This window comes from Netta rufina (assembly GCF_964035555.1).
Source record: "Netta rufina genome assembly, chromosome: 30".
In the NCBI taxonomy this organism is placed as follows: Eukaryota; Metazoa; Chordata; class Aves; order Anseriformes; family Anatidae; genus Netta; species Netta rufina.
This window is the reverse complement of record NC_140154.1, coordinates 874,111-899,658: the sequence shown is the minus strand read 5'-3', so window position 1 is coordinate 899,658 and position 25,548 is coordinate 874,111. Positions and strand designations below refer to the sequence as shown.

The 25,548-nt window shown below is 41.1% G+C and overlaps 1 protein-coding gene across 3 annotated transcripts in view; it reads left to right on the top strand.

Annotated features, from left to right (window-relative positions):
* The window catches only part of DIP2B (disco interacting protein 2 homolog B), a 68,271-nt gene that overhangs the window by 38,361 nt on the left and 4,362 nt on the right, over window positions 1-25,548 (top strand). The window contains exons 5-37 of one of the 3 annotated variants that reach the window (XM_084303526.1): window positions 1,275-1,487; window positions 3,430-3,573; window positions 4,355-4,474; window positions 5,076-5,273; window positions 5,512-5,603; window positions 6,102-6,194; window positions 7,707-7,830; window positions 8,347-8,456; window positions 9,190-9,292; window positions 9,817-9,881; window positions 10,149-10,242; window positions 10,770-10,889; window positions 11,699-11,813; window positions 12,455-12,594; window positions 12,809-12,945; window positions 13,168-13,248; window positions 13,748-13,875; window positions 14,664-14,778; window positions 15,728-15,929; window positions 16,553-16,662; window positions 16,803-16,883; window positions 17,441-17,564; window positions 18,617-18,738; window positions 19,326-19,437; window positions 20,090-20,199; window positions 20,842-20,972; window positions 21,556-21,724; window positions 22,780-22,950; window positions 23,448-23,509; window positions 23,638-23,695; window positions 24,252-24,326; window positions 24,935-25,112; window positions 25,297-25,420. In XM_084303526.1, the coding sequence (XP_084159652.1) occupies window positions 1,275-1,487; window positions 3,430-3,573; window positions 4,355-4,474; window positions 5,076-5,273; window positions 5,512-5,603; window positions 6,102-6,194; window positions 7,707-7,830; window positions 8,347-8,456; window positions 9,190-9,292; window positions 9,817-9,881; window positions 10,149-10,242; window positions 10,770-10,889; window positions 11,699-11,813; window positions 12,455-12,594; window positions 12,809-12,945; window positions 13,168-13,248; window positions 13,748-13,875; window positions 14,664-14,778; window positions 15,728-15,929; window positions 16,553-16,662; window positions 16,803-16,883; window positions 17,441-17,564; window positions 18,617-18,738; window positions 19,326-19,437; window positions 20,090-20,199; window positions 20,842-20,972; window positions 21,556-21,724; window positions 22,780-22,950; window positions 23,448-23,509; window positions 23,638-23,695; window positions 24,252-24,326; window positions 24,935-25,112; window positions 25,297-25,420 (4,021 nt within the window). Of the gene's footprint in view, window positions 1-1,274; window positions 1,488-3,429; window positions 3,574-4,354; window positions 4,475-5,075; window positions 5,274-5,511; window positions 5,604-6,101; window positions 6,213-7,706; window positions 7,831-8,346; window positions 8,457-9,189; window positions 9,293-9,816; window positions 9,882-10,148; window positions 10,243-10,769; window positions 10,890-11,698; window positions 11,814-12,454; window positions 12,595-12,808; window positions 12,946-13,167; window positions 13,249-13,747; window positions 13,876-14,663; window positions 14,779-15,727; window positions 15,930-16,552; window positions 16,663-16,802; window positions 16,884-17,440; window positions 17,565-18,616; window positions 18,739-19,325; window positions 19,438-20,089; window positions 20,200-20,841; window positions 20,973-21,555; window positions 21,725-22,779; window positions 22,951-23,447; window positions 23,510-23,637; window positions 23,696-24,251; window positions 24,327-24,934; window positions 25,113-25,296; window positions 25,421-25,548 lie in introns of all 3 variants that reach the window. The other 2 variants (XM_084303525.1, XM_084303527.1) reach the window with 2 other exon arrangements.

The window sequence follows — 25,548 nt, the reverse complement described above, 5'->3', positions numbered from 1 at the left end:
GGGCAAGGACTTAGGAGGGCATCCTGTGGGATTTCATGACATGTAGGACTTTTCTTTCCTTATCCCTCCCATGCAATGGCCATTTTGCCTCAGCAGCAAAACACCTCGGATAATGAGGTGTCTGTTATGATGCTTGTGCAGCAGATATTAATAAACATCTCCATTTTCAAGTAGCTATGTACCCCGGCTTAAAAAGGGATATTTGTAATTTTTAGCAGTGTCTTTTATGTTGGTTCTTACTGTGCAGAAGCACCAAGGTCATTTGGATTGAGGATGAGAGATGAAAAAAGAGAGAAAAACCCTCCTAATTAGAAATTCACATCTCTATTAAACTACGTTGTTAGGCCACTTATAACTATTCTTTCACCTCCTTTTTTCTTCATATTTCCTTTTATCTTTCCCTTTCTGCTGGGTGCTAGTGCCTGTTTATGGTGTCTGTTCAGGTCTCAGCTTTGTACTAACTTGTCCAGGGCTACAGCACATTCTGAGCTGTGGGCACTACACAGATAAAGGTTAGCATTCACTCACGATCATCTGGAATCAGTCTTTTGCTCCAGCAGGTGATCACTGAAGAACAGGTAAGTGTTAGATGAAAGCCTAACTGAATGTTTATATGTAGCACTGAACAGCTTAAGGTATTAAGCGATGGGTGCTTTCTTCATGATAAATATTTTGCAGCTTTCTGGATATCATTTCTTATGGAAATGCAGGATGTTGTTCCTTTTTTGTGGTTGTGTGCATCCATTCCATCCCCCCCCCCCATCCCTTTTTGTTTTCTGCCATTGAAAGGGAACCATTTAGAATACCAGACAAAAGCATTTTCTGCATGTGGCCTTGGCACATTTGTTTCCCAGTGCCTGCATTCTGCTTTTGTTGCTGTGAATTTTCACTTTGGGGAATGAAACTGACTCCTCACTTTCCATTTCAGACTTACCAAAGTTAGGCAAAACAGCATCTGATAGCAGAATACGAATGGAAAAGTAATGAGAGAGAATAAACGTGGAGAACCCAGGAGAAGGATACTTGTCTGATGCGTTGTATCTTTTGTGTGCTTTAAACAAGGGCAAAACACCAGGAGTACACATGGTCGGATTGGATATGTCTGCTGCTTTAACTTCTGTTTTGGCCTACATAACCTTGTTTGACACAGCCTGGGAAAAAAAGATCTTCATATTACAAGCCTGTGCCGTTGATATGTGAATTGCAAGGAGAGCATGTTCAGTGCAATGTGCTTTTCCCTAAGCAGCTAGATTTTCTTTTCTGCTTCCACACAGACACGTCTTCCGCATCCGAGGATGAGGGGTCGCTAAGGCGTCAAGCTGCTCTTTCTGCTGCATTGCATCAGAGCTTACAGAATGCTGAGTCTTGGATCAACCGATCTATTCAGGGGTCATCCACATCTTCATCAGCATCTTCTACACTTTCCCATGGAGAAGGCAAAGGGACCAGTGGGTCACTAGCTGATGTATTTGCCAATACTCGAATAGGTAGGAGATGGGTATGAACAGAAAAATCGCTTCAAGTTCAGATTGCATTAATAAAGCTGGAGTTGTCCACTTCGCAAGGGAAATTTGGAACAAGAGTTTAGTTAGTTTGGGTGGAACTTGTTAGGGTCGGTTAGAGTTGTACCATCACGATTTGTTTTTCCCCCTATAAGAGTTTCAGAACATTGGGTTGGTTGAAAGAAGGGGAGGTGGTGAGCCGGAGCTTACTGGAGTAGAAAAGATTCCGTGGTGTGATGGGAGCATTGACAGGTCCAGTGGGCACAGCTTTCTTTCTGCATACTGCATTGCTTCTGTCACAGCTAGCTGAAGCTACTCTGTGCACAAATTTACCATATGCAGGTCAGATTTGGCATCTGAGCCCTGATGAAGACCATTGGGGTGTTTTTGCCTATCGAGTGGGGAAATGTTGTGTTTGAACGTTCACTTTCTGCTGTAAGCCCTAATGGTTTATTGTTTGTGTTACACTAAAAGAAAAACAAAACAAATCAAACCAAACCAACCAAAATATGAGAACAGCTGAGCAGGTCATTCCAAAAAATGGCCACAGCGAAATGAAGATTTAGGACAGGTCTTTTGTGAGTAGTCTGAGAAATAACCAGAGCATCCAGGTACTGAGAAGGCGGAGCAAAAACCTACAGATCTGGATACCCCAGGCTCAGTTTTTTGAGGCTCTGAGGTGCTCCTTGCTGCTGATGCTTCTGTATGAAATGGCAAAGTTTGTTTTTGCTCTGTGTATGTTTGTCTTTTTTATCTGCTGTTAAGGATATTACTGCATCTTGGAGATGTCTGTATTTTGTGTGCTCTGTGCTTTTGCTTAACTGGTTTGGGGCAAGCAGTGCAAAGAAGTGCTGGTATTTTTAATTGTTTCACTTCTTTTTTATTCCCCTCTGTTATTTTTGTTTCTTTCTTTGCTGCTACGCAAGCTGTTTTCTGAAATGGAAAACTGGGGGAATTGCCCATAAAATGTAGTCAGTGTAATTAATGCCTCTGTGAAGCACGGAGGCTCTTCTTAGTTGGACTATACAGAAAGCCACATTACCTTTTCTAATGAATTAAGGTAATCTAGGTTTTTACCTACAGAATAACTGCTATCTGATGTAGCTGAAAGGTTGTGCAAAACCTTCAGATGATCAAACCTACCGTGTTGTATAAAGAAATCCCAAATAAACAAAAAATACATACTGAAGAGGAAGTTAATGAGAGCTGCAGAAGTATGCAGTTCCTTGCAGTTTTGAAGCTTACAAACGCATCTGAAAAGCTGATCAGCCTCTTGCAACTTAAAGCAAGAGGCAGACCCAGCTCACTCTCTTAGTTAGATTTTAAATTTGTTGTTTGACTGCTGGACAGGCTCATGCTGTTTAGCCACCGAGCTGGAAAAAATTTAAACTCAATGTGTTGTATTTTTTTTTTGCTGATGTGCTTTAGTCAATAGTCTCCTGCTTGTTTTGTTTTAGAAGGCTTTACTGGCAAAAAAAAAAAAAAAAAAAAAAAAAGTTAAATAGTATAATTCTAGCAACAGAGATTACCGAATAGGTGAGGGAGATTTTTATTTGGGGTTTTTGAGTATTTCAGAGCTCATATGGATCACAAACTTTTTAAACTGTATTGAATGCCAAGAGATTTAACTTATTTTTAAAGGCTAGAGACCAAGAATTGGAACTTTTTGAGTATTTTACCGAACTGCTTTCCTGACATGAATAAAGCCACTCATCTTGTGCCTTTGTTTACAGTTTTCTAGAATAGATAATATAGGCTTCCCAGAGCTACTTAAGCAGTGTGTTCAGCATTAGTAAGAGCCCCTATAAATTTCACACCTTAAATTCTTTTTGAGTTCGTTATTAACAGGTAACTAACGCTTTGCTTGTTCCATCTGATAATGGAAGGTATATGTTAATTTTCATCTCAATTGTCTCCCTTCTTTTAGAAAATTTCTCAGTTCCCCCAGATGTCACAGCAACTACCTCCTCTTCCTCAGCACGCCCGGCAGCAATTGACCTTCCTCCTTCAGGGATCGTGAAAGGCATGCACAAGGGATCTAATCGGTCTAGTCTCATGGATACTGCTGATGGTATGGAACCTTTCAGAGTACACAGAAATTAGAACCGTGTTAAGGAAGGGCTTGATTTGGGAGAACAAATCCTGTGACTTAAATTTATCCTGTTGAAGCACTTCATAAGTTTGAGATAGTTTTGTCACTTGCATTAGCACACTCCCATGCTACAGCAATCACCTACTTTGTACTGAGCAGGAGATAATCATGGCAGAGATTGGCTATCTCCTCTCCTTCCTGCCTTTTTTTTTTTTTTTTAAGCAAAGAAAAATACAAAGGCATAGGTAGGCTAATTGTTTTTAAAAGCTTTTGTCCTGTAATCCTCAAAAGGAAAGGTAAGATGACTGAAATCGTGTAACTTTTATCTGTAATTAAGATCACATGAAGCTGATAATATTCACTGCAAGCTGGTTGCCATAAACCTTTGTGCAGAGGGGCAGCATTAATGCTTCTGGTCTTGTTGTGTCCTCCCTCTGCTGGCAGTTCTTCCACTACAATTGATCGATCCTGCAGGCAGGTGCAGATGTCTAGGTTGTTTTTTACAGCAAGCGCAGTGTGTCAGAGACAGAAGGAATTCAGCCCATAGAATGGAGTGAATGTCTTAAAAATGATTTCTATTACTAGCATTTTCTGACCATTAAGTTAATAAAGAACTGATATAATACTAATGTCATCCTGCTTGGCACAACCTTTAATAAAGGAAGCACGCCAAGAGAAGTATCCTCCAGTAGAAGGAGGTAAGTCATAAATGTTAATAGAGATGATGAATGCTTTTATTAGACAAAATCTTTCCCTCCAGGTGTTCCTGTGAGTAGTAGAGTATCCACGAAAATTCAGCAGTTGCTTAACACCTTGAAAAGACCTAAAAGGCCACCTCTGAAAGAATTTTTTGTGGATGATTTTGAAGAAATTGTGGAAGGTAATAGCACCAAATCATGTTTTTCTTAGTCATTTGTCATAAGAAAATTGATGCGCATAGTTCTGTGTTTATTTATGCCATTGTTTCTGAAATTGACTCAGTTTGGTTTGCTGTTTGCTGCTATCAGTAGCACTCATTAATAGTCTGATTTAAAAAAAAACAACAGTGTTTGAATACTGTACTGCCAAGCTTTGTGTGGCATCCTCAACGTTAACTTCTTAAAATTACTAAAGTTTATTAACAGAAGTATTTAAACACGTTTTTAAAAACCCTTCATTTGCTTACGTTTCTTTAATTAGATTTCCAAAATGAAAGTCTTTACTGATAATTTTATTACAGCCTTATTTTGTAAGATTGTTTTTCTTTTATCCAGTTCCTCGCTATTGCATTTGAATACCTTTTCATAGCACCTTAGGAAAAAGCTAGGATGATGCTCGTAAAGATGTTTTGTGCAGAGCTTCCTAGAAACCGAAATGTCATAGAAGTTGTTAAACCTAAAGGCTATAAGGAAAAGTGTTTGTTTTCAGTGTGCCTTGGCAGCTTAACTGCCTGGGAACACACGATCCAAGATGAGCTGGGAACATTGTTGAATTTTCTTCAGTTCCACAGCCTGACCCGAATCAGCCCAAGCCGGAGGGACGCCAGATGACACCTGTGAAGGGAGAACCACTGGGAGTTGTTTGTAACTGGCCTCCTGCCTTGGAAGCAGCCCTGCAGCGCTGGGGAACCACACAGGCTAAGTGCCCCTGTCTGACAGCACTGGATGTTACAGGAAAACCAGTTTATACCCTCACATACGGTGAGTTGGGCCCTGTCTTCTGCTGCTAAACTCTTCTGGAAGAGCAGTAGTGGATAGGACATGGGATTGTTGGTCTTGGTGGGGTTGCAAACACCTTCCTGGCTTGTGAGAGCTTTGTAGACAAAGCATAACTGAAACCAAGGTGACTGTAGACGGTTAAAGCAGTCAGGAATTGAAATATTCTCTCGTCTGCTGGGTTGATTTAGAGTTGTGCAAGTCTCTCTTCTTTGTGTTCTAGGCAAATTGTGGAGCAGAAGTCTCAAGCTGGCCTACACACTGCTTAATAAACTGGGGACCAAAAATGAACCCGTGTTAAAACCTGGAGATAGGGTAATGAGTTTGGGACTGTCTGGTTCTCCCTCTGAAACAAAGAGGGTTTTGCGGGGAGGGGGGGGGCTGTAATTTACCACAGACACTAAAACCTTGTTCTTCTAATAACAAGGCTTTTATCCCAGGAACAGGCTATTTGGGAATGATACTTTTGTGACTTTTCAGTCCTCCTGGCTCCTCTCTAAGCAACTTCTTGGCTCTGGACCTTGAAGCACGTCTTAAGGAAGAACATTGCACCTGAGAGAAATACAGAATTTTAGATCTGTTTTGGCTGTATGTGCAAATCTATGTGTATGTGTGCGCAGGGAATGCTGCTGTTACTGCATGAGGAATGAGTGCACATAACACATTCTGTGGAAGAGTGCTTGAAGAAACCCTGTGAAAAATGCTCTGTTAGAATGTGAAATAACAGTTTTCTGACTTCTAGTCACTATTGTTTTGAACTTTTTCAATTTTTCCGTGTATTTCAACTAACAAAAACATTTTTGTGAATTGTAGGTAGCCCTTGTTTATCCCAACAATGACCCAGTCATGTTTATGGTGGCATTTTACGGCTGTCTCCTAGCAGAAGTCATACCAGTGCCTATAGAGGTACCTCTTACCAGAAAGGTAACGTTGATGGAACTTAGAGGAGTGGTAGGCTGATGTGGGATGAAACCCAAGTCAGGCCATCAACCTCTGAAAGCGTTTCACAGCATCCAGCTGCTGCCTGAGCAGTTCTGTATCAACGCAACGTGCGAGACCTTTGTGAACCTGGAATAGGAGTTTAAAAATGGAAAAACGTATTGACCAGAGAGCTGTGCTGAGCAGCTGCAAATGGTCCATTTGCCTAAATGCTGTAGTTCTGACTACAGTAGTATTGACGATTATTATTGCAAATAATTTGCATGGTACAGATAATGCTGTAAATCTGCCTACTGATTCATTTGAAGGGGGCTCATTTCCAACCATGCTTAGTGTCTGATTTTGCTGGAAGCTGGAGGTATTAAATATTTCCGAAGACTTCCTGGCACCTTTTGTAAATTCTCAACGAAGCATTTTCTTTACCCTTACCAGAATTTTTGCAATACTGCCATATTATTGCTACGTCAAAAACTGTCTAAAGTTTTTTTTTAAAGTCTAAAGTTTTTCTAAACTAGACAGTTTCATAAGAGTTAACAAAAGCAATAGGATAATGGCAAGCATATGGCAAGAAAGGTGGTAATGAAATGGTAAGCTAGTTTAGTAATACTATGGGAATCACAGAGCTTTGCTTTCATTTGTCTTCAACATGACAATTGCTATAGCAACCAAATATAAAATTAAAGCTTTACTTAGCATTTGTCCAATCAGGTTTCTTAGTGAGCTACTTCATTTCAGTGTTTTTATCATTGTGCAATAGAAATTAGTTACTGGGGAAACAGAAGCCTTGTTATTTCAGTGTAATTATACATTTTGATTTTTTTTTTTTGGCCTCATGATTCTTCTTTGAAGCATCTGGCCTTCCATTAATGAAAATAAATGGTGCACACTCAGTGCCTATACGCTGGGCATGAGCACTCCTTTTCTGTGGATTTCCTATGCAATGCATCTTCGTTTTGCCAATGCAATATTTGCTTTGGGTATCTTTTGTGCAAACTATCCCCAGTTACGTAATCTTTTTGTTTCTGAACTTCAAAACAAATTGAAAAGAGCAGACTGGGTAAGCAGAAGATTAAGTAGCCCTTCTGCATTTCTGCAATGACTTACTATTTTCCTGTGGACTTTTTCTGGCTTATAGGTATGTCTCTGTTTTCACCCAGCATGACTTCGTGCTGGATATATCATCTTCCAAAATGTGCTATTACATAAACGTGGAAGTGGTTGCATTCCTCCCTGCCAGACAGTGGTTTTCAGAGCTTCAAACCATTGCCAGACATTGGATGTGGGAGGAAAAAGACAAACCAAAAGAAAGAGTGCTTGCGAGCATGGGTTGTTTCCGTCTCCTCTCAGTGTGATCCATAATGTTACCATCCAGTTACCAGAGCATTACCAAGCCTTGGAGTTTGGTAAGGGGAAAGTTGACTTATTGCATCCTTAAACAGGAATGACTCTTCCCCCTCTTCTCCACGCCTCTTTCCTCAGGATGCTGGTGGTCAGCAGATTGGTTTTCTACTGGGAAGCTGTGGGATCGCTTTGGCCCTCACCACCGAAGTTTGTCTGAAAGGGCTTCCAAAAACCCAAAATGGAGAAATTGTGCAGTTTAAAGGTTAGTTTGCTTATAGGCTCGCTTTTGATTGTACTAACTGAACTGTCTGAAAGTAGTTGTCAAAAGCCTGAATGCATTTTGGAGAGGCAAAGTGAACAACTGTTCCAACAGCATCGCTTACTGTTGTGGGCTTTATGCATATGGTATAGATTGATTCATGTATCTGGCAGAGCTACCCTGTTGTTCTGGAATTCGTGATGAATCCACCTCAGCAGCCAGGGTTGTCCTCGGATCCCTTCAGTGGCATTTGGCAGGTTCAGAAGCAGTTTTATTAATGCTACAGCAAGCTATATTTAGAAATACTGCAGGGATCTTTCCTGAGTAGAGGAAGTGCCTTGTTGCCCACTGAACTCCCTGATGAGAAATGCCTTCTGGCTAGCAGCTTGGGTTGGATTGCTATTGTGCTTGCATAACTGAAGTTGGATAAACGATGGGGGGCTTTTGAGTATTCTTGCAGAATATAAATCCGTCACTAAATAAACTGGTATTAATGTTCCACTTTAATTTTGGCTCTAGGTTGGCCTAGACTCAAATGGGTTGTGACAGATTCAAAATACCTCTCCAAATCTCCTAAGGACTGGCAGCCCAACATCTCAGCTGCAGGAACTGAGCCAGCATATATTGAGGTAAGTAGTGTATGGGGAATAGGAAGTAGTTCCTGTGAGCTGAATGTAATGTTCTAATCATCAGAGAGCGAATACCATCACCTCAGTACCTTAAACTTCTCAGTTTTTAGCCACTGAAGCAAGCCCTTCACTGTGTACAGCCTGCTGTGAAGCTTATTTTAGTTGTTAGTATTTTTGTGGCCTTTGAGCACTGCTTAAAAAGAATGGGAGAACCCTGCTCTTGTTCCAGAGAGCTAGTAGTGGAGACAACTGGACTAGCTGAGATGGTGTACTTGATTACACAGATTTCTGTACCTACTTAAATCAACAGCACTTGGAATTTTCTGTCCTTCGTAGCAGAGCTTATTTTCATTTGTACATCCCAATAAGGCAGCTTCTAGGAATTGCAGTGGTTTAAGTAGTAACGGTAATTAGGCTATTCTAAAATTACCAATTGGCTTTCCAATTTACTTACAGGAAGAGAAGGAGATGTTCTGAGAAGTAGTAATAACGAAATAAGTACAAATACATTAAATTACTCTCTTCATCTCTGGGATTACTCTGAACACATTTGATACCTGAACGACTATCTTTTCCATAGTGAACCTTGCTGATACTTTTCTACAAGCAAGGACTTTTTTGAGTCTCTCTCAGAGCTTTAGAGGAACAAAATTTTATTTAAGATGGACTCTGTGTTTTAATTTTCTTCATATTTGGGATCCAGATTCACACCATGACCTTTTTTCTTCTGCAGTACAAGACTAGCAAAGAAGGCAGTGTTATGGGTGTTACAGTGTCTCGGATCGCAATGCTATCTCACTGTCAAGCTTTGTCTCAGGCTTGCAACTATTCTGAAGGTAGGTGATGTCACAAGCAACAAAGGAATGAAGAAAAAAAAAAACTAATCTGTATATCTATTGAGTTCAACTTTATTTTTAGAGCTGTATGTCATAGTACTTTAAAATGCAGAGTATGTCTTTTGAAAGCCATCACTTTGATTTCCCCTGCTTCTGGGAGTCAGTGCTTCAATGATGTTCTCTACTCTCTTCCCTTGCTACTGCTCGTGCATAATGAGGTTAAGACCCTTTCTATTCTACTGATGTACATTACACGCTGGAATGTAAATTTCCTGCAACTTCCTGGGATGTGTTCCTTCTCTTCAACTGCTGTTTGGTTGCCTTATTTTGCATAACAAGGAACTCTGACTAGTAAAATGTATAATCAGACAAACAAGGCTCTGTACTTGCTTGCTACTTGTGTACCTCTTGGAGCAGATCTGACAATAAAATGACAGATACAAATGTATACAGATTTGACCATAAATAATGGTTGCAATTGTCCAAGGACATTTTGCTTCAAAACTGAAATTTTATTTTTCCAGGTGAAACAATAGTGAATGTTTTGGATTTTAAGAAGGATGCAGGGTTGTGGCATGGCATTCTAACGGTGAGTTGAGCCTGTGAAGGCTTTCTGAAGCATTTCATAACTCTTCGTAATTGCAGCATGTGAGGAGATGGTTTAAGGACCATTACCTACTAAGTCAGCCATACCAGAGAACTGTAGATCTGGTGGGAAGCGTAGAAGCATCATCAGTAAATGTATGTGGATTTAAGGTGGGGGGGAGGGCTTTATGGGGGCCAAGGGTGACTCCTGCTTCTGCTTCTTAATATGTTTTATTAGCCCTTTGCTAAAAATCCTTTTCCTGTTTTTCAGAATGTAATGAACAAATTGCATACTATCAGTGTGCCCTATTCTGTGATGAAAACCTGTCCACTGTCATGGGTGCAGAGGGTTCATACCCACAAAGGTAACTGTGCACGTTCCACAACTTCAGCTTGAAGATTTCAGAATAAACAAGTGAAGGGCATTAAAATCTAAAATGCTTTAGAGCCTATCTTCATGCTCTTCAGTGGCAAATGGGCCAAAACACTATTTTATTTCTAAATATGCACAAAGTCCTAGTGCAACATGGACGTCAGCAAACTGCAGAGAACTTGGAGACCTCACAGCCTGTGTTCATGAAGTCTCATGAGATCAAAAAAAATAGCTGAGCACAGAAAGATCCCAAGTCCTTAGCAAGGACATTCAAATGATGGTAACGATTCATGTGTCTTGGAGGAGAGGCTACAATAGTTGTAGACCCTGGCTGAGTTGGTGGGGGAAATGTCCTGCATACAATGCTGTTGTCTAGTTGGGTTTGCTGTTACTGCAGGCTCAAATACAGCTTGCTTGCTTTAGAGTATTCTTATAGAGTGTTTGAGTGTATATTCATGTAAAAACGACTCATGGAAAGCTTTTATTTGTTCTGATATCTATTTTTGTGTCGGATTGCAGCAAAAGTTGCTTTAGTCAAGTGTCGAGACTTGCACTGGGCCATGATGGCCCATCGAGACCAAAGAGATGTCAGTTTGAGTTCTCTACGGATGCTGATTGTAACTGATGGTGCAAATCCCTGTGAGTATGCACATTCTGCTGTTACCACAAGAGAGGCTTTTCAGAGAGTTGTTACCATATGCTCAAATTGAACTCTTCTTGTAGTTAATTCCAAGAAGATCAAAGTTAGGGCAGCTGCCTAGTAACACAGAACTGTGGATTGTGGTACTTGAATGCCAGGGCAATGGGTTTTCTGTGCTTTCATCCTCTGAGTACAAGTTGTGAAAGGTACTGCAAAGGCAGAAGCAGGAGAGTTGAATGGGAAGAGCTCTTATGCGTAAAACAGAATTCTGCTAGGCACAGTGAGATTGGTTTTAAATTGCTCACTGGGGATAAGGTAAAGGCTTTTGAGAAGAAAATTGAAGGGGAAAAAATACCCTGAAAGATCTGTAAGGAATGCTGCTAGCGAAGTGGCTAAAAAAATGTTCATCTAGATGGTACCAACTGGAAGGGATGCTTGGAATACCATTAGACCTGTTTTGATTATGCCCACTGTGTGGAAACAGACCCTACATGTCTGCTAATCATTGCAGGTTTGGAAAATATTTTAATTTTGTTGTACTATGAGTGTCTAACAACTCTACCAACTCCAGAGCAAGCTGGGGGAGGAAAGCAGACTTGTTCAAGGAGAGCATGCCTTTTCCCAAGTCGCGTTCAGTAGGCACTCCTTTGTGGCTGATATTTTGGGAGATGCTACGTGGAGTTCTTAGAAGGGATACGGTGTATATATATACTCTGCAAATATACTGGACTTATTTTAGGTTATTTTAGAGACAGTTTTTAAAATGTAACTATGTAAAGTTGTAGTTGCATATTTTCTTTCTTTCCAGGGTCTGTTTCTTCATGTGATGCCTTCCTGAGCTTGTTTCAGAGCCACGGGCTTAAACCAGAGGCAATTTGTCCGTGTGCCACATCTCCAGAAGCGATGACTATTGCAATACGGAGGTAATGGGCATAGAGCATTGCAGTCTGTTTGTTAGATTAAGTGATCCTGGCTAAGGTTTGTGCACACATCTGTTGGTCGTAGTTGACTTCAGCATGTAATAAGCTCCACTGACATTTACTGTGTGCGCTCGGGGTGTTCAAGTAGCTAAGTCGTTAAACATTTCTCCTAGCATGTAAGTGCTTTTTTCCCTCTAAGATGGACGATAGCTCAACAGCGCTTTTAAGAAGTGTGCACTGCTTTTTTCTGCTCTTGGTTTACCCAGCCAGTGTGGTATTTTTGAATCAGAGATTGAATTTAATGTCACTTCAGACAGTATTTTTCACAGTTTTTCTGTCTGTTGCTGCCTCCTGTAAATATATAGCACTAAAATCATCTGGCCTGGGAGCTGGTGTTTAACGCTGGTTAAGCTAAAGATCTGGCTTTAGCTTAACCAGAGTTGTGATTCACATGCACAAGAGTAAGATTTCTTATTGTTGTGGCTCTTCTGGGGGAAATCTCTGCTGCCATCTTACAGTTTTAAATCTGTGACATAGAGAAGAGACACTGACGTAGGCATTCTTCTGTACTTGGATATCTTCATCAGAGTCTGATAATAGCTTGTATGTCTGATTTGGCATTTTGATTTGCGTGTCCTTCAAAGGCCTGGGGTCCCTGGAGCACCTTTGCCTGGAAGAGCCATACTGTCCATGAATGGGCTGAGCTTTGGTGTGATTCGTGTCAACACTGAAGATAAAAACTCTGCTCTCACTGTTCAGGATGTTGGCCACGTGATGCCAGGAGGTAAGAATATGCAGAAGTCCCCTGTAAGATCTTTTTGCTAATGCTCTAGAGCACTGGAAGATTTTAGAAAAAGATGCAGTTGGTATTCTCTCCCATATTCAGCCTCAGTGCTGCAGGAGTCCCCAAAACATGTTGTGTTTGTTGTGGTTAAATATGTTAATTCCTACATAAGCCTTGGGGCCTTTTTTTCTAAACAATTTATAATTTATCCTAGGAATGATGTGTATAGTGAAACCTGATGGACCCCCTCAGCTGTGTAAAACAGATGAGATTGGTGAAATCTGTGTTAGCTCCAGAGCAGGAGGAATGATGTATTATGGGCTGGCAGGGCTGACGAAGAATACATTTGAGGTATGTATAGTCAAATGCATATTTCTTTCCTCTTTTTCTGTGTAGAACTGGGTCTTGTATGATCTCTTGTTTTTGTAACTGAACCGTTAATGTTGTTTTTTAAAGAGAGACCCTGAAAACCGTGCTACAGTTAGACGTTTTCAGTGCAGAATCGTTGAGGGGAATGTCTTTCTACCCTCAGGCAAATCCACTTTGCCTCCAATGTCCTCCCTTCTGTTGCAGGTTATCCCTGTGAACTCAGCTGGCTCTCCAGTGGGTGATGTGCCATTTGTCCGTTCCGGCTTGCTGGGCTTTGTTGGACCTGTACGTAACACAGCTTTTGAGCTTGCCCTGCTGTGTTTTATTTGTGCTAATAGTCTAGAACTGTTAAAAGAAAATAATTTGGGTACAGAAGTATGTGTACATAGTTGCTAGCTGTGGATGACAAGGCAGTTGAGAGAGAATGTGTTAGAGCCAGTAAGAATCCTTCCTTTCTGGGCACATTGTCATTACAGTGCCTTATTGTATTGCTTCTTACGTTTTTAGGTCACTAGTTCTTTTCTTTTAAAACCAAATGTAAGGATCTTTTGTATGGTGGCTCTGCTTCACGTGCTGGAGTGTCTTGTGTCAGTGAGTTGCTTGGATGCTTCTCCTGGTTTAGCTATAAGTGGTATAATTGAAAGAGAAAATATTTTATATAAATTCTGTTGCCTATAATCTCAATAGCTAGATCCAAGTAGTAGTTATAAAATATACAAATTATCAAAGACATTTGAATACCTGCTTTATGTACGTTACTGACTGATACCCTTTTATCTTGCAGGGCAGCTTGGTGTTTGTGGTTGGAAAAATGGATGGATTGCTGACAGTCAGTGGGCGCAGACACAACGCTGATGACATCGTCGCAACTGGATTGGCTGTAGAGTCGATAAAAACAGTTTACAGAGGAAGGTTAGCAAAATAAACCTTGCCTCTTCCCATAAACTTATGCATGTAATATAATGAAATGTGATTTTTACTGTGATCTCCAGTTTCTCTTCAGTAACTGGTTTGTTTGGTTAAGTCAGTTGAATTCATATGTTTTTGGTTTAGACAAAAGTTGGCCTGATCCTGCCTAACACAGGTCAATTATTCTGTCTGGCTTTTCTTCAAGCCTGTGTAATTTAGGGGAAGGAATTGAGTAACAAAATAAGTCAGCCACAGAGAGACTGCAAAGTTTATTTCTCTGTCTCTGTAGAATTTAGTTTTAAGTCTCTGTAGTAGCTGGCTACTGGCTGATGCTCTGCAGCAAGGATGAGTGTCATTAATTTTCAAAGGTCCTTAATTTTATTTACCAGTTGTGGATATAACTTTCTAGATCATCGAGAAGATTTAGAGCTCATATCTCTAAGACTTGACAGAAGGTTTTAAGCCTCCATCACATAGAAAATGTTAAAGGTTTTTTTTGCATTGGTGATTTACCACAGGACTGTGATAGCAGGATGAGAGTTCAGGGGCCTTTGCTATGTAGGAATTTCATCAGAAGATGGAATTAATCCTTTATTCCACAAAGTATTTCCTTTATGACTCAGTTTAACTGTCTAATGTTTTTTTCTGTGTATTTGCCCCATGGTTGTAGTGTTGTTTTGTTGTTGGTCATTTGTTTTTTACGAGCTTTGTCTTTAATCTGTTTCTCTGGTTGCCTACACCAAGGAGCAAATTTGACATTCCTGCCAATACTTCTCTCCCATTGTCCCTAGGATTGCTGTATTCTCAGTATCCGTCTTCTATGATGAGAGGATTGTGGTGGTTGCAGAGCAGAGGCCAGATGCATCTGAAGAGGACAGTTTTCAGTGGATGAGTCGAGTGCTGCAGGTAAGCCCAGTTGTACAGGTGGATGAGGTGAGTTTGTGCAGCGTGTGGGCAGATCAGAGGCCACCAGCGTGCTACAGATGGAAAGAGCATAGGCTCATGGTCCCTCTTGGCACAAGGTATTTTTACAAGGTTGCAAGCTGGGTACATCTGCTGTGTACAAGCTGTTCTGTTATGTCCTGAAGGTCCTGGGAAAGCTTCCGCAACACAGAATAGCGTAAGCTCTGACAAAGTGATTGGCATTATGCTAGCAAGGAGACTGTGCAGAGAAACACAATTGCCTCTCGAGGCTGCAAATGAGATCCAGTGCTCAAACGTAGCAATTCTGCTTTTAGGATTACATTGTGCTGGTGTTCAAAGTTAGGCTTTAAAGTTGCCCTTTTCTTTGAGATGTGTTTTCAGCAGGGAGACAGTGAACAGAGAATGGTTAAAACAGCTGAACAAGCATAGTCCTAAGAAAGTAGAATGAGTTGCAAATGCTTAATTTGAGAGCTGCATGCACGCATGCTGTGAAGTATGCAAACTGGGGAGAGAAGTCAGGGAAGTACCTGGTGATGTGAATAATGTATTAGTTGCCTGAATGCTGAGGCGAGGCGGACAAAAAGGAACAGTGATGGCACAGAGGAGACAGATGGATGAAATCCTAAGATGAAAATCATATGATTCATCAAGCAACTGTGTATATTTTGAGAGTTTAGTCATGAAAGATTTAAAAATGGATTTCATGTATACGGAATGGATTATAAAGGAAGAGATGCTAACAAGCACTTAACTCTTACCATAGGGCTTGCTAATGTTACACAGGGCAGATGGAATGACAGTGACCGTCTCACTCCATTTAGTACTGTACAATGTAGGGATTTTTCTTGTGGTATGTCAGCGAAGCCAGTAACACTAGACCGTTTCCAGTAATACCAACAATTCAAGCGACGACCATCTTTCCTTTCTCTAGGCAATTGACAGCATTCACCAAGTGGGTGTATATTGCCTTGCTCTTGTGCCAGCTAATACATTGCCAAAAACTCCACTGGGAGGGATCCATATCTCACAAACTAAACAGCACTTTCTGGAGGGCTCTCTGCATCCGTGCAACATCCTCATGTGCCCGCACACGTGTGTGACGAATTTGCCAAAACCCAGGCAGAAACAACCAGGTAACGTTTTGTTTAACATTAGTAAAGTGAAGTTTACCACCTCAGACCTAGGAAGCTGTTTTTTTGTGTTATGACCTGTGGCTAGGGCAGGCTTGATGCTTCTCTTAGTGTCGATCAGGAATTTTGATTCCTGCCTCTGGGAACACTGGGGTTGTCTCTGCTGATGAGGAGGAGAATAGCAATGCCTTCTGAACTGTATAAGTGAGATTTCATTACCTCTCTTCTCATCTGTGCCAAGGAGCAGTGAGAATCTTTGAACACCAAAGATTCTACAGAGAATCTTTGCACCTTTTGCTCTTCAACTGCTCGCAGTTCTAGGCCAGCTCCTTATCATTTGCATTAGAAGTCCTGATTCTGGCAGTGCATCCCAGACCTAGAGCCTCCTCTACAAAGCAGCACTTTTTCCTTTGTGTTAATTCCTTTTTTGGGGTAGAAGAAAGTCTGCCTCGTAACAGAGTGACTTACCTTTTGGTCATACATGAGTCACTGTGAGGCCTCCCATCCTGTCAGCTTTTGCTTGTTTTAAACATTACCCTGCTGCAGATAATTTGGAAAGGCACCGTTGATAGCATGTGGGTGTGTTCCTGTGTTCTGATTCTTCCGTGGCTGTTCTTTACCAACAGGTGTTGGCCCTGCCTCTGTGATGGTGGGGAACCTGGTCGCTGGGAAGCGTATTGCTCAAGCCTCTGGGAGAGATCTTGGTCAATTAGAAGACAATGATTTAGTTAAAAAGGTAAATCGGTATTTGTTGCAACTAAAGGATGGGAAAAGAGTTTGCCCTAAAGCTGACTGCAGAGCAGCAATGTGAAGCAGACTTAAGTATTGCCTGTGAAATTGAAGCACTAGTGTTTAATTACCACCTCTTTGTTTCAGCACCAGTTTCTGACAGAGGTATTACAGTGGAGAGCTCAAGCAACTCCTGACCACCCGCTCTTCCTTCTATTAAATGCCAAGGTACAGTCAGTTTTTTTGAAGGTCTACAGCATGCTGTTCAGCCCAAATTTGAGACTGTTTAAGACCTTTGCTCACTGTAGTGTTCTCTACTTAGCCTCTGTGTCAGATATTGCCCTAGGATTTGTAACTTAAAATTTGCACCTTTGAACCTATAGGCCATTGTCATCTTAATGACCATAATGGTTCAATGCTTCATTTTAAAACTGAACGTGTTTGTAGGTCTCACTGGTTCCTGTATGATTTAATGGTGTATCCCTGTTGAGTAAATTCTGGCAAGGTTCTGGTGCAAGAAGACCTGAACTGACTCCCTGGAAGGTAGAATTTTCTAGAGCAGATCTAACTCTGTTTCTATCTTTTTGATATCATAGTGGATAAAGAGCTCAATGAATGGCAGCAGTGCATAGGTATCAATAACTAGTAGCTATAGACTGAGGGTAGTAAGCAAGGTTGTCGGGTTGTTCTTTTGGTTTTGTTTGTTTTCTGTCTTTGGTTCCAGCAACTGGTTTACTGCCACGTTGTGCCAGCCCTTGTTTAAAACATTTTTGTCTCCTTTCAAGGGAACCACTGTGTGCACAGCCACCTGCCTTCAGTTGCACAAAAAGGCTGAGAGAATTGCATCAGTTCTGTGTGACAAAGGACATCTCAATGCAGGAGACAATGTGGTGCTTCTTTATCCTCCTGGTAAGCAAGTTTTAATAAGAGCTGCATCCCACTGTGGAAATGCTACGTGGTGTTTCTTTGAAATCTCTCTGAGATCTGGAAATACAGGAGAGATCGTTGAAGCAGCAGTACCTTAGGGACTACATAACTTGCTGATCTAGTTTTGACTCCACAGAGAGCTGTCCTAATGTCTTTCAGTTGCAGTATCAGGACTCAAACTTCGATTCTCTAGAGTTTTGGAAGAGCTGATTTGTACCTTCTCACTCCTGGAGAGATGCTGTGAGCTCTTGCTGTCTCCTTTTGTTCTAAGAACAAAAGCTTTTAAAACTTCTGTGGTTATCAAAGAACCTCTGGTATGATCTGCTCACTTCAAGGTTATTAGAAACGTGTGACCACGCTGCATGTGCTGGAGAAATTGATTAATTAGTCTCCCTACCAGAGGCTCCTCAGCTCCTGGACTGTTCAGGTCTCGTTTGCCTGAAGTCACGCCAGTCAGCAGCTCTTCCTTCAGGGAAAGCATGTAGTTTGCTTCTGGTACAGAGTGGTGCCATCACCTTAAGCCATGTGGAAAACAGGCGCTTCCTCCAAGACTGTTAGGTGCCTCTTCTACAGCAGGAGGCTGGGGGCAGGAGGCAGCGCAGTCTGCTGTGGCCAGCAGCACACGGCTTTATCACTCGGCGTGTGTAAGATGCTCACTGCTACCAAGAGGTGCTCTTTGGTGTTTGTACTTTCACTGCCAGAGAACTGTGTTTTGTCGTGACTTTGGAGTCATTTAACAGCTGGGACGTTCTTTTCTTGAAAGATGAATATTTTTTGCAGTCTTCTCTGCTTTCCCAGCCCCTTATCCCAAGCTTCTTAGCTTCCTTGTCACGCTGGCCTCAGTGTTTGGACTGCTTATGTCACACATCTGTGCCGTGGGAGTGACTAGCCTGTGTTCCTTTTTCTAATGAAAATTTTAACTGATGCTCAGAGAACAAGTACTCGGGGAAAGGCTGGCATCACCAGGAAAGGCTGGTGTCACCAGGGTATCCATCCACCAGCGCTGCATGCTACAGCCTATCGTGTCCTTGCAGGCATTGAGCTCATCACCGCGTTCTATGGCTGTTTGTATGCTGGCTGCATCCCCGTGACCGTGAGACCACCTCATGCTCAGAGCCTCACTGCTACTCTGCCCACTGTGCGAATGATCGTGGAAGTGAGTAACGGGGCCGTCGCTGAGAGCGGGGCTCGACCACTCTTCTTTCAGCCTCTCAGATTTGAACGGGTAACATAGCTGTCCAAACTCCCAGGCTGTTTAAATGACAGCAGTGATTGAAGCACGTCTTATACCTGAAGGACAGTGATTTAATTCATAAGATGCAAGCGAGAACCGCCTCTCCTTTTTATGTGGCAACACAAATTGCCTTGAAACAGTTGGTTTCTGAGGGAAACGAACATGTGATGTTACCTCAAATTTCATATCGATGCTCCTTACTGTTGTAAATCCTGCTATTAGTTACTTTACAAGTTTGGTAACCAGAAAAGGATGTCTCTGCATTATAGCCATGGGGAGGAAGCTAGATTTGGACTAAAGGTCCTGCCATGCTTATTTGCATTTTAATCTGCATTTGGGGTTTTAGTGAAGGAAGTGTTGAAAATTAATGCAAGTCTGCTTGGGAAAACTGGCTACAGATGGTAAAATATATTCTCTGAATATCAAGTCTTGCAATGACAGTGTCTGCGGGATGTGCTTTTTGTCTTTTTTTTTTTTTTTTTTTTTTAAGCAAATGTTTTTCTTTTTAGGTCAGTAAAGCTGCCTGTATTCTCACAACCCAGACCTTAATGAGACTACTGAAATCCAGAGAGGCAGCTGCTGCTGTAGATGTGAAAACCTGGCCAACCATCATCGACACAGGTGTGGTCCATGGACTTAGAAGACTTTTTCAAGTTCTGTGTAGGGATTACCAAAGGGAAACACTGCCCCTCACTGTAGATGTTAACCAGATGGCTCATACAATTTTGTTTGAATACTTAGAAACCATCCAAGATATAAGATGTCTGACCTTGTTTGCTCATCTCTCTTCTGCATTTTTTGAGATATAAATGGAACATAATTTTATTGAAAAATCACGTTGCAGACAACAGTAATTCCTTTATGACAGCTTCTCATGTCATGGTCAACTTACCTTGTCTCCTTGTCTGGCACTAGAGAGTGAGCAACTCAGATAACATAATAAGCAGGCTATGTTTTTGCATTAATTGTGTCTCTTATTATGTAGTCATGTTCCATCCTTTGGCCTTGGAGGTTAAGAAAATAAAAGTAAAAGCATGTATTTAATGTTTTAAACACACAGAAGAGTTGGTTGGTCTCTTCTCCCTTTTTCTGAGAATGAATAACTTGCTACATGAGAACTTTGGCAAAAGTCTTCTCATGTACTAGTCTGTCTGTTTTGGAAAGAGAATTAATTGAAAGCTTTGTGGTCCACCTCAGCCTGCTTGAAAGTTCTCCTTTCAAATACCAGTTGAGTATTTAAAAAATCAAATCTGTTTGTTCCTTTCTTGCACAGATGACTTGCCCAGGAAGCGGCTGTCTCAGATCTATAAACCACCTACGTCTGAAATGTTAGCATATCTAGATTTTAGTGTTTCCACAACAGGCATGCTTACAGGAGTAAAGGTACAGTAAAATGGTTTTAGAAGATGGTTTTTTTGGAGTCTTGCCTCTGCCTGATAATCTGAACCACCTCTCCTGCATACCTCCACCAAAACTGGCTTTTGTAGATTAAATAAAGACCTCACTTTTCTTCCAATAAAGCTATGGTTTTGCTGCACAGAATGCAGTATGACTGCAGGCTGAAGAATTAGTTCTGCTGTGCTGGAAGACAGGTCTCTACAGGGAGTATCAGGAATTCTGCTACTGCCTCCTGCTGGAGAGTAGCCTGTTAGGAGAGCAGTGAGGGATGTGAGTAGCAGAGCAGTGAACTTTGGCTTTCTGCTGCTACACCAAAAGCAGGATAAGAATGCAGTTGATTGAGAAGATATGATGAAACTAAAACAAAAAGAAAGCCTTAGACTGGCATTAATGATCATCTGGGGTCTGAGATACCTAAAGCTTTTAAGCAGTAGCTATTGGTATTGTTGTTTCTGGTTTACTGTGGCTCAGAGGGTTTTGCAGTGCTCTTCATCTGCTATGGGAGGTAAGAAGAAATACAGTTATTGAGAAGTGCTGTCGAGGCAAACCTCTCATTATCTGTCTTGATGAAGTCCTCTTTTGATGTTCTGGAATTTCAGCACAGTTTCTCTGTCTTTGCTGTTGCAGATGTCCCACGCAGCAGTGAGTGGCCTTTGCAGGGCAATCAAGCTTCAGTGCGAGCTCTACTCCTCGCGGCAGATTGCAATTTGTCTCGACCCCTATTGTGGACTAGGTTTTGTGCTCTGGTGCCTTTGCAGGTATGACCTTTGAGTGGAAAAGGGTGAAGATTAACTCGGCTGGTTTTAAGTAGGAAATGACAGTCCCCGTCTCTAGCTGGTGTAATTACAGACAGATATGTTGACATTACCAGAATGACTAATTTACAGTAAGAGGAGAATTTCTCTGTGAGCTGACAATGATATGTTCCCTTTTCCTGCAGATTAGCAAGTTGTTATCCTATCTTGATTATGCATATTTGTGCTGCTGAATATTACTGGCTCCAGAATGTTTCTCTTGCCTTTCTTCCTTGATTATATGTTGCAGTAAGGGAATTTTCTTTCTGTAAACTGTGTGGTTGAGCCAGTTCTCTTCCTTCACTCTGACAGTGTGTGTGCACGCTTGTGTGTGTATAAATCGTTATTCTTGTAAACTAAGTTGTATTTATAATTCAGTGTTGCTACTGAATGTGGGCATTGTAGCTATTATCAATTTGCCTCTGATCAGGGACCAAAAGCGGGCTGTGGGACCTAGCAGGAATGTGAGATGAAAATACAGTAAATATTAATTTAAAGATAACTACTTGCTGCAGAACAATATTCTCTTCTTTGATGTTCTTCACAGTGTGTATTCTGGACACCAGTCAATTTTAATTCCTCCTATGGAGCTGGAATCCAATCTTTTTCTCTGGTTATCTACTGTCAGCCAGTATAAAATAAGGGACACTTTCTGTTCCTATTCAGTCATGGAACTGTGCACAAAGGGACTTGGAAACCAAGTTGAAATGTTAAAGGTAAGAAGTTCTTCCTGAATGTTATGTTACATAAAGTAATTAAACTGTTGTTGTAAAGCAAAGCGATACCATTGTTAAACACAACAGTACCATGATGCACAAGTCCCCAGTCTACAGCTTGCTCAAAAAGCAAAAGCAGCAAATAAATGTTTGGAGCCTCAGGTAATTAAAAGGATTGAAATAGAGTAAGGTGTATGTGTTGCAGTGTAGGTAGCACATTGCCAGCGAGTGTCAGAGACTGCTGGGCAAACCCTAAGGAGAGGATGCCAGCAGCAAAATGCTATGCAGAGGAATTGGTTATATAACAGTCTGCAGTGAAGGCTCAGACCAGCACATGATGTAAAGCACACACGTTAAATGCTTGGCTAAATAAAGGTGTTTTCTCTTGAGAGATGAGAGGAAGGAGGAAAAAAAAAAAAAAAAAGCTATGTAAAAGGCTTGAGGTGGCTTTTTGCATGGGTTTACTGAAATAATTTGTGTACTCCATTTACAAGGTTAAGGATTGGTGTTGTCCTGTTGGTTGCATAGAGTCCTGAAGGTGCTTACCTTGTCGAGTGTCACCAGGCACACGGAATAATGCACGGGTTTGAACAGCTGGCTAGTGCTGTTCAGTGCCCTCGTGATCATGTCTAGAAGGAATAAGGGATTCTGGTCTAAGTTTTGTTGAAGACTTGGTGCAGCCTCAGTAAATGACTTTGCAGCCTCACTTGGTTTGGTTTCCATGTATATAAATAAGGAATAACAGATGTAATCTTATCTGAAAGGCACTGCAGAAGCACATGATGCTACACTATCTCTCAGAAGAAGGAGCAGTGTTGATGATTTTGTTGTAGCGGTATTTCTAGGCTCTAGTCAGACACATTTTATAACTACACATAGGAGCTGAAGAGAGGAAATGAACACAAGAGCAGAGTTTTTCTTGCATTTCTAGAGTGATTTCTTTGGGATCTAAAGGATAAAAAGCAAATACCACTTTTTAGGTCCTGGAGCAGTATGGCAGAGGTAATTAACACATACAGTCCTGTGCACTCATTTGTGTCTGCACTCTTTTCCAGTCACGAGGAATTAATCTGTCCTGTGTCCGGACGTGTGTGGTAGTTGCGGAAGAACGACCACGAGTTTCTCTCACTCATTCCTTCTCAAAACTCTTCAAAGACATTGGCCTGTCATCTCGTGCTGTAAGCACCACCTTTGGATCAAGAGTCAATGTTGCTATCTGTTTACAGGTAATGCAAGTGCCTTCTAGTGCATATATTGTCCCTGGCATCAGATTTCCAGATTCCATTGTATTCTGAATTGGTAAACTTCCTAATCTGCACATGCTCCTGTGCTGTCTTAGCATAGCCCCATGTCTGCTTTGTAAAGAACAGCAAGCACAAGGTTTAAGCAGCTTTTGTTTTCAGCTGCATCAGAAATATTCAAAACTACTGAAACATGGCATTAGAGGACTGTTTAGTTCCATGTAAACAGTAACTCTAGTTGCCCCAGAGCTGAGAGCTGAAAGTGTTTGGGCTGTTTTCCCCCTCAAGACACATCTCACACTGTTGTTATGCTTAGTATAGAGAGAAATAGGCTGCATTTACTGACATGTTTCCTTGAGTGCAACTGCAAAGGTAGGGAAAAGCAGATATGAATTCTGCTGTGAGTATGAAGTTCCTGGAATGTTTGAGCTCAGGCAGAGCTTGCATAAAATATATATATTTTTTTAATATTTACTCTTTAGGGAACCTCTGGGCCTGATCCCACCACGGTGTATGTAGATCTGAAATCCTTGAGACATGACAGGTACAGTAAGTTTAAGTAAACTTACCAATAACTCATCTATATAAAATGTTGTAATGGTACTTAGCTATCACGCCTCTCAGTAGATTTCAGCTCTTTTCTTTTCCTGACAATGTTTTCTCTGATTTCAGAGTACGTCTAGTGGAAAGGGGAGCTCCTCAAAGCCTGCTGCTTTCAGAATCTGGGAAGGTAACTTCATATTTTTACCTACTGGCATGGCACACAGCACCTGATGACCATGCAGCACTTTTTATGCCCTTCATGATGTTGATGTGTAGCTAGGAAAGGTGGTCTTGTGGCTCTTCCAGACGGTTATTTTGGTTTATAATGAGCATGAAACTATTTGGATATTACTATTTTACAGTAAATGAATCATATCAAAAGTGTTGTCCACTGTATCCTTGAAATCAGGTTCCATTTGGGATTTACTGTAGCTCTTACTGCCTTCTTTAAATGAATTAGCAGAAGATGTTTGCAATAATTTTTAACACTGAAGTCTTCAAAATCAAAGTTTAGCAAAATCTGCAGGCCTATAATGCCTTTCCTGCGTGGCTTTGCAGACGTGAAATACTTCCATACTGGAGTATTGTACCTGGAGTGTACATGCCCTAGCGTGTTTTTACATGTTTGTAGTTTCCATGGGTGAACTCATGCCTTTGTGGAGGTAAATGAACAGCCTTTGTATTGTGGTTATGTGTGAAGGTGATTCTAATACTGATTGCATATTCCTTTTTGTGACCTTTAGATTTTACCTGGAGTCAAAGTAGTCATTGTTAATCCTGAGACAAAAGGACCTCTAGGAGATTCTCATCTTGGAGAGGTAAGCACAGATTTTACTTTTCTGATAGCTTCTCCTGTTGTCTGTTTCTTGATCTCTATTCTCTCTTTTTAATTACATAAGTTGCTGGTGAGTAGCAATACTTGTAGGCCTTTTTTTGTTGAATTATTGCTGGAGCATTCAGATTTAGGGGATGTTATTTTAGTGTTAAGTTTAAAGAAAAAGAAAACCTGCCAGAAATGAGGGCTTCTTCAATTCTAAATCTTACATGACTGGCTTCCAAATAGATCGATGTTACATTTTGCTCTCCTTATCTGAATCACACACCAGTATATTTAATCTGTGTTGACAGATTGCCATCAATTGTTGGACTCACATGTTATAAAAATCCAGGAATTTATAAAAATTACTCAGACCTCAGTTTACAGTTATTAGGAGAGAGGATCTGCAAGATGCATTTTTGATATCCTATAGGATATTTGGGGGTTTGAGCTAAATGCAAAATATTTTTGGACCTGGAAAATCTTGTATATCTTTCTACCTAACTATAACCTCCTCATTACATTTTATTATCTGCTTTATTTAAATACTCAAAACATGCACTGTTGTTGTAGTGTGTAGATCTGACAGTTTTTCCACTTCTAATACAGATTTGGGTAAATAGTCCACACACAGCCAGTGGCTACTATACCATCTATGACAATGAAACTCTTCAAGCTGATCATTTCAACACTCGTCTGAGCTTTGGTGATGCTGCTCAGACCCTTTGGGCTCGGACTGGATACCTTGGTTTTGTTCGTCGGACAGAGCTTACAGCTGCCAGTGGAGGTACGGCAGAAATTAGTCTTTGTCTTTCACATGGAGAGTTTTCTTTCACAGAGTGTAACAAATGAGTCCTGATCCATGTGTTGGGGTACAGGAGACCCTTGGTTTTAACCAAATTCCATTTATTGGCTGCCGTTTTCTGTTTTCATAGTATGCATACATTTCATTTCCCATTTCTCCTCCCCAGAGCGCCATGATGCACTGTATGTTGTTGGAGCACTGGATGAAACTCTGGAACTGAGGGGATTGCGTTACCATCCAATTGATATTGAGACTTCAGTATCTCGAACGCACAGAAGCATTGCTGAATGGTAAAACAGCAATGAAAAATGAATTTAGCCTAACCTAGATGGAATGTAGCAATTTTTATCCCAAGATGCAGGATTTAATGAGTGGAGTGGGGTGGCCAGAATGCAAAGACAGACCCTTACTTTGTGTT